This window comes from Magnusiomyces paraingens (genome assembly GCF_902498895.1).
Source record: "Magnusiomyces paraingens strain CBS 517.90 genome assembly, contig: contig4, whole genome shotgun sequence".
Lineage (NCBI taxonomy): Eukaryota > Fungi > Ascomycota > Dipodascomycetes > Dipodascales > Dipodascaceae > Magnusiomyces > Magnusiomyces paraingens.
The window spans coordinates 2,046,035-2,053,849 of NW_022474070.1; the positions used below are offsets into that span (position 1 = coordinate 2,046,035).

The window sequence follows — 7,815 nt, forward strand, 5'->3', positions numbered from 1 at the left end:
TTTTCTTTCTCTTCTTTTTCTCGCTACTCTAAATTTACGCAAAACTGTTTTTATTAAATACTCTTTCAGCTTTCAGCTTATCAATCGTATTTACTTATTAACTCTTGCTTTTAGGTATGATAGCGAACTTTTATTATTTTATTATTTTATTATTTTTATCATTTTATATAATTCTTATATATACTCTAAATTTACGCAAAACTGTGTTGGAATATATGTCATGGTACTATCGTGTATTTCAACATTATCCCATAATAATTTTTTTTTTCCAATTACACTCTTTACATTGTTACATTATTCACTAGCAACTACTAGCCCATTACCATTGGAGTTACAATAATTGTTACAATCAAGACTCCCTATTGCTAAAGAAAATTTTTCAAGATGCTCTTTTAAATTTTCTTCATTACAGAAACCTTTCTTGTTTTCTTTCCCTTCTTTTTTTCTCGCTACTCTAAATTTACGCAAAACTGTTTTTATTAAATACTCTTTCAGCTTTCAGCTTATCAATCGTATTTACTTATTAACTCTTGCTTTTAGGTATGATAGCGAACTTTTATTATTTTATTATTTTATTATTTTATTATTTTATTATTTTTATCATTTTATATAATTCTTATATATACTCTAAATTTACGCAAAACTGTTTTTATTAAATACTCTTTCAGCTTTCAGCTTATCAATCGTATTTACTTATTAACTCTTGCTTTTAGTCTTCTCCGCCATGTCTAATCACGGAAACACTACAGGAGTCAATGAAGGACCCTCATCCTTCGAGTCAGCCAGCACTGGAAGTTCTGTTGCCCACTCAACATCTGAGACCCATTCAAAGAACAACGCCAGCTCTTATGAGACATTCGCCGATCTCCCTGTTCATCGTCAAATTGATCTCGCTGACCGTTCTGGATTTACCGTTAGACAATTAACCATTGCCAACATACCAGTTTGTTCCGAAGGATGTGAAGCTGAATTAAAAGTCTTAGCAGACTTGACAGCTTACATTAGAAACTCAAACTTCAAAGCTAGTCCTCCCCCATCCCAAAAATGAGCTCCTTTGACGCTTCTCAAGCGCCAAATTTCAAACAATTCCTCTACAAAAGTGAATTGGATTTTTGGATATACGGTCTTATTGGGCAAATTAACAGCTGCGGCCGGAGTTTTTGGAACAACTATATCTATAAGCCAATTGTTGGCCATACTGCCCTTCAGCTTGGTTATGGTATCAGGTTTGAGAGGGCCCTTGATGAACTACTCAAGGCTTACATTTTAAAAACCACGCCTGCAGCTAACCTGGCTGCAGCTGAACAGGCCCGGTGGGACACGTCGCCCGAGTTTCTAAAAACTCCACCTATGGATTCGGCGTCTGTGCGGGAAGAAGCCATGGGGGTCCTATTTGAACCAGGAAAAAGAATGGCCCGTATAGATCCCGAAATCCTAGAGCCCGCCGACCTGGGGCGAGTGCTCTCATTTTACCAACGTCTTAATCATATTGGTTTGCGCATATCCCCAAGCCCTGAGCTTAACATTGTATTTGCGATGACGCAAGCTATCTCAGTAGGAGTTCCAGGTCCTAGTTATTTCTCCGGGCTCACCAGCAGTGAAATTGAAACCAAAATACAAGCTACTGTTACTGAAGCTTCCAAGTGGGCCTCTGTAGTGGAGCAATATTTCTTTAACAACCCGGATGGCACCTTTCACCGTGACCTTATCTTAGCAGTACTGAATAACAACAAGGTTTCAGCAGCTGCTCGCGAAGATCCTCAGAGTCATCTCTGGGGGATTACCAAGTTTGTCGACATTTTCAAGTCAAGATCTGGAGGATGGAGCCCCTGTGATTCAGTTGAAATCCCAGCGCTAGTTGAAGCAACTTCTGCAGCCTTCGTAAAAGGTCGAAGAATTATTGACGGTTCAACAAAAGTGGTGCCAAAGCAGGAACCCAAGCAAGAACCCAAGCAGGAATCCAAGCAGGAAACCTCGAAGAAAGCTGGCCACTCTGATACCAAGCAAGGAAAAGGGGAAGCAGTGGTCCAAGGGGTCCGGTAGCAACAAGAGGCGCAACAATGAAGACAAGCAAGCTAGAAAGTCGAACTCTGATGGTCAAAACAGAGTTGCTGCCTTGAAAGCTACCGAATATCTTGAGGTGGCTCGCGACGATGTTGAAACTCTTTGCTCGGTTGCTCGGGCTATCCAAGACGTATTTGATAATGACGGCGGAAGCAGTGATTATTCGCCAGTTGCTTTTCTTCCACCTGCCAACCAAATCGCCTCTGTGGGTGAAACAAATCTTCCAAATGTTCTTGATTCTGGAAATGCTACTGGTCATCTTATCTCAGACAACAGTTACTTTGTGTCGTATGAGAAATACAGCAGCCCCAAAACCATCAGCTCCTATGGTGGTTCCGACATCGTGTTAGAAGGGGAAGGTAAAATTGCTGTTGTATTAAAAGGTGACGGTGGCACCAATATTTGCCATATTGCTGACGCACTTTATTTTCCTGCTGGGTCTAGCAATTTGTTTTCTGATTCTGTCTGGCGCACGCACGATGTTTCTTTTCATACGGTCCCAAGTGGGGACTGTCTGGCCTATTTTGGTGAGGAAAAGGTTGGTAGGGTTGGTGGTGCCAGAGATGCCAAGTCTCACATTTGTGCCAACATTGTTCCGGTAAAGTTTACTAGGAATATCGTACCTCAACTGGCTCCTTCAAGTTCTCAGGAAATTCAATTGACTGGGATCAGATTTGCAGACAAGGACCAGAAGCTATGAGGAAGGTTGATAAATCAGCTCTCGCTGTTGGAAAGGGACTTCCTGTCCTCTCACCGTCTCTCAAATTTATTGCAAAGGAGGCCGTGTTGAATTCGCAGGCACTTGACTGTCATGTTCGGTTTGCTCATTGCTCTTTGACTTCGGTGAAGCATTTAGCCAAGCTTGCTGATCCTCCCTTTGAGGTGACCAAGCGTGACGAAGAGTTGATCAAGGACTGTGTCATATGTGGCACGTCAAGAAGCATTAAGCGGTTCACTTCTCCGGATAAGCATATAGCTTCTGAATCCACGGCTCCGTTAGCCCAGATTCATGCTGATCTCGTCGGTCCCATAGGTCCTGCCTCTTCAGGGGCCAGGTACATGCTGAATATCATTGATGCATTTTCTGGTTACATCTATGCTTTTGCTCTGGAATCTAAGGATGAAGCTCCTGGGAAACTTATCCAGTTCTTTAAGCAGTTTGTGCCCAAAGCTGCTCGCCGTGCTGCTGACGGCAAGGCCACCAAGCTTATTACTGACAATGGTGGTGAATTTATCTCTGGCACACTTGGAAAATTTTTGGCAGATTGGGGCGTCATTCATATTTTAACTGCTCCTGATGAACACCAACAAAATGGAAAAATTGAGCGTGCCCACCGCACACTTCGTGAGATATCTACTAGAGCCTTGATGCAGTCGACACTCTGGGCCAATATCTACTGGGACTCTGCCTGGCTCTACGCTGTGCAGGTATATAATTTCTCCATAGTTAATAAAGCCGGTATATCACCTTATGAAGCCTTTACGGGCAGAAAACCACCTATAGCACTAGTGCACACATTTGGCTGCCTAGTTTTGTCATTAAATCTGAGTCTCAGAAACTCAAAGGGACCCCTTCAGCCTCGGGGCGAGCCTGCTCTGTATTTGGGTCCCGACCCGTTAAATCCTAAAATTTTCTATGCATTACGAGGAACAAGCGCATTCGACGCTGTGTACACGGCAACTTTCGTGACCATGTCTTGCCTGGCGTTAAATTTTTTGGCGAAAAGCCAATTTACGAGGGTGACATTCTCATTGACTACAGTGAGGTTGGAAATCGTGACCCTGACTACAGTGACTCTTCCACTGATGAATCAGAAAGTGAAGATGAATCTGACTCTGACGACTACTCTCCCACTTCACTCTCTGGTGGTGGTGGTGGTAACTTTGGCTGGACTTATGTGGGCTCTGAGGGAAGGAGCCACAGATCCAGCAGATTGGAGGACCAGGATTCTACTTCTACATCATCGACACCTATAACTGAAAACTCTTTTCAACCGTTGGAAGATGATGATGTGGAGCTGGTTGCAGATGAATCAATTAGTGTTGCTGACGACAAAGATACACTTCAGTCTGAGGACCATATATTGCTCGAAGATTCTGCTGTTGATGATGCTGATTTGAGATCGGTGAACTCCAACGTAGCTGGTCGCCCTGGTTCCGAAGATACTAACGAAGATTTTTCTCACGAAAATTCATTTTCTGAACATATGGTAAAGCTCCAGAAAGCCTTTGCTCCAGGAACTCAGTCGCCCTCAGTGGTGGCTCATCAAACAAGTCCGGTGACTCTTCCCAAACAGCTACACATTTAGGATGAGGATGACAGTGTGGATCTTGCGCTGTCTGGAACTGCTGAACTTATCCGTGAGGCTTCAGCTGTTGAAACCGCGAGCCAATCTGGTGGTGACAATCAGGATGCGGTTGACTCAGAAACCAATGATGAAGACATGGATGGGTCTGTGGAACATATACTGGGTTTCGACGAATTGGAAGACTCATCAGATTCTGAATCTTCGTCTAGCGACGTTGTCATGGATTTTGAGATGGGGGAGGACTAGCTTTGAAGTTTGAGTTTCTAATGTAAGCTGTCAAGTCTGCTAAGACTTTTAATTCAGCTTCACATCCTTCGGAACAAACTGGTATGTTGGCAATGGTTAATTGTCTAACGGTAAATCCAGAACGGTCAGCGAGATCAATTTGACGATGAACAGGGAGATCGGCGAATGTCTCATAAGAGCTGGCGTTGTTCTTTGAATGGGTCTCAGATGTTGAGTGGGCAACAGAACTTCCAGTGCTGGCTGACTCGAAGGATGAGGGTCCTTCATTGACTCCTGTAGTGTTTCCGTGATTAGACATAGCGGAGAAGACTAAAAGCAAGAGTTAATAAGTAAATACGATTGATAAGCTGAAAGCTGAAAGAGTATTTAATAAAAACAGTTTTGCGTAAATTTAGAGTGTATATAAGAATTATATAAATGATAAAAATAATAAAATAATAAAATAATAAAATAATAAAAGTTCGCTATCATACCTAAAAGCAAGAGTTAATAAGTAAATACGATTGATAAGCTGAAAGCTGAAAGAGTATTTAATAAAAACAGTTTTGCGTAAATTTAGAGTAGCGAGAAAAAGAGGAGAAAGAAAACAAGAAAGGTTTCTGTAATGAAGAAAATTTAAAAGAGCATCTTGAAAAATTTTCTTTAGCAATAGGGAGTCTTGATTGTAACAATTATTGTAACTCCAATAGTAAGGGGCTAGTAGTTGCTAGTGAATAACGTAACAATGTAAAGAGTGTAATTGGGAAAAAAATATTATGGGATAATGTTGAAATACACGATAGTACCATGACATATATTCCAACAATGGATTCCTCTACTAAGTTGGAGGAAGCTCCTGCGAGAGATGTCGGGGTGCCGCAAGTTTTAGGTGACACTCAAGGTACTGCTACAAGCACAAATAATCCTGCCAGCAATCAACTGGTTTTGGCGGCGGCGGAACTTGTACGGGCCACCACCGAGCTAGTACAAAATACGACGTCAGCAAATCGGTCTGCCAGAATGGCTGAGGTGGGCGGGAGTAGGAAGAGGCATCTAAATTTGCAGATTAAAATCTGCGCTGGAACGGGCTGGTCAGCCAGAAAATCGTCGTTTACATGCCGGTAGGCGGAGCCAAGTGGCTGGCTCCTCAGGAATACGGCAGGAGCTACCGGTTTTGAGATGGGGGAGGACTAGCTTTGAAGTTTGAGTTTCTAATGTAAGCTGTCAAGTCTGCTAAGACTTTTAATTCAGCTTCACATCCTTCGGAACAAACTGGTATTTGGCAATGGTTAATTGTCTAACGGTAAATCCAGAACGGGCAGCGGGTCAATTTGACGATGAACAGGAGATCGGCGAATGTCCATAAGAGCTGGGGTTGTTCTTTTAGTGGGTCTCAGATGTTGAGTGGGCAACAGAACTTCCAGTGCTGGCTGACTGAAGGATGAGGATCCTTCATTGACTCCTGTAGTGTTTCCGTGATTAGACATAGCGAGAAGACTAAAAGCAAGAGTTAATAAGTAAATACGATTGATAAGCTGAAAGCCAAGGAGATTTAATAAAACAGTTTTGGGAAATTTAAAAGTATATATAAGAATTATATAAATGATAAAATAATAAAATAATAAAAAAATAAAAGTTCGCTATCATACCAAAAGCAAGAGTTAATAAGTAAATACGATTGATAAGCTGAAAGCTGAAGAGTATTTAATAAAACAGTTTGCGTAAATTTAGGAAAGGGGAAAAGAAGAGAAAGAAAACAAGAAAGGTTTCTGTAATGAAGAAAATTTAAAAGAGCATCTTGAAAAATTTTCTTTAGCAATAGGAGTCTTGATTTAACATTTGTAACTCCAATGGTAATGGGCTAGTAGTTGCTAGTGAATAATGTAACAATGTAAAGAGTGTAATTGGGAAAAAAAAATATTATGGGATAATGTTGAAATACACGATAGTACCATAACATATATTCCAACATTTTTATCTTTCTTTTTATTTTTTTTTAAATAGAAAAAAAGATGAAAAAGTTTTTTAATGCTTAGGTTGGAAAGTCACGTGACTTTGGTTATGATTTATTATGGTTTTACTACTGTATTTTTTTTAAATGATTGTGGTAATTTATAACAGAAATGTAAAGTATAGTTTATTTATTTATTTTTTTCTCATCTCTATGTTAAAATACCCTAACCTCTGCGGAATATAGTATTTTTTCAAAATAATAATACAATAAAAAATCGATTTAAAAATGAAAAAAAATAGGAAAAATAGGAAAATAACCAGAAGTTTTAATGATTTTTCAAAATGATTTAAAAACTAACAAAAAAAATATATATATATATTTTTTTATGATGGTTCATTCATTATATTTAATAAAAAGTATTAGTAATCACGTGACAAATGTATATTTGACTGATTTTTTTAGAGGAATTTTTATAATATGGGGAAGGAAAAAAAATTTTTTTTTTGATATATATATATATATACATACATACATACATACATATAAAAAAAAAAAACTGAAGAAAAAAAAAAAAAGAGAGAAATTTTTATTTTTATTTTCCAGTTAGTATAGGCAAAAAAAAAAAAAAATATTTTTTTTTATAGTCAACACATACTATATATACTTATCCCTAACCACTGCGTATAGAGATGATTTTTTTTAAAAAATGAAAAAAATATTCCAAAATATATAAAATTTGTTAAGTAAAAAAATAAAAATATATATAAACAGGATCATACTTTCATTTTGAGAAGGTTTTGAAAAAAAAAATAAAAAATAAAAAATAAAAAAATTTTTTTTTTCTGTCGTCGTCGTTGATATATATATATATATATATATATATATCTATGGTGGTGAATAGATAATTGACACGATCACGTGAACACAAAACTAAAATTTAGCTTAACTGTAACCTAAAACACACGTGATCATTCTAATTTACAAGTCCTAAAGATAGTCATAAATTGTAAACCCAACACTCAATTCAAAAATAAAATATACTAGTGTGATTGGGGTGCTTTGCTGAACATTTTAAAGGTATTATTTTGCTAAAAAAATGCAAAAAGTTGATTTTTGAAATTTTAAAAAAAAGAACAGCACCGGGCGTTCCCGCGTGGTCTCCCACCGCAGTACTACTCCCAGCTCAATGCAGCTTAAATAGGGCTGATCGGACGGGAAGCCTTGAACCTGCATGATATGGCCGTTCTTATATATTATAGAATC

At 38.6% G+C, this 7,815-nt stretch overlaps 2 protein-coding genes across 2 annotated transcripts; one reads left to right on the forward strand and one right to left on the reverse strand.

Moving 5' to 3' along the window:
• Positions 1-724: 724 nt before the first annotated feature.
• Positions 725-4,619, forward strand: SAPINGB_P005403 (uncharacterized protein; the record flags this gene model as incomplete). The annotated part of the gene is made up of 6 exons (XM_032000117.1): positions 725-943; positions 1,027-2,039; positions 2,107-2,683; positions 2,737-3,662; positions 3,713-4,319; positions 4,374-4,619. The coding sequence occupies 6 exons, from the start codon at positions 725-727 to the stop codon at positions 4,617-4,619; spliced, it is 3,588 nt and encodes a 1,195-aa protein (XP_031856008.1).
• Positions 4,620-5,887: 1,268 nt separating this feature from the next.
• Positions 5,888-7,337, reverse strand: SAPINGB_P005404 (uncharacterized protein; the record flags this gene model as incomplete). Its single annotated transcript, XM_032000118.1, has 3 exons — positions 5,888-6,095; positions 6,248-6,291; positions 7,332-7,337. The coding sequence occupies 3 exons, from the start codon at positions 7,335-7,337 to the stop codon at positions 5,888-5,890; spliced, it is 258 nt and encodes an 85-aa protein (XP_031856009.1).
• Between the last annotated feature and the right edge of the window lie 478 nt (positions 7,338-7,815).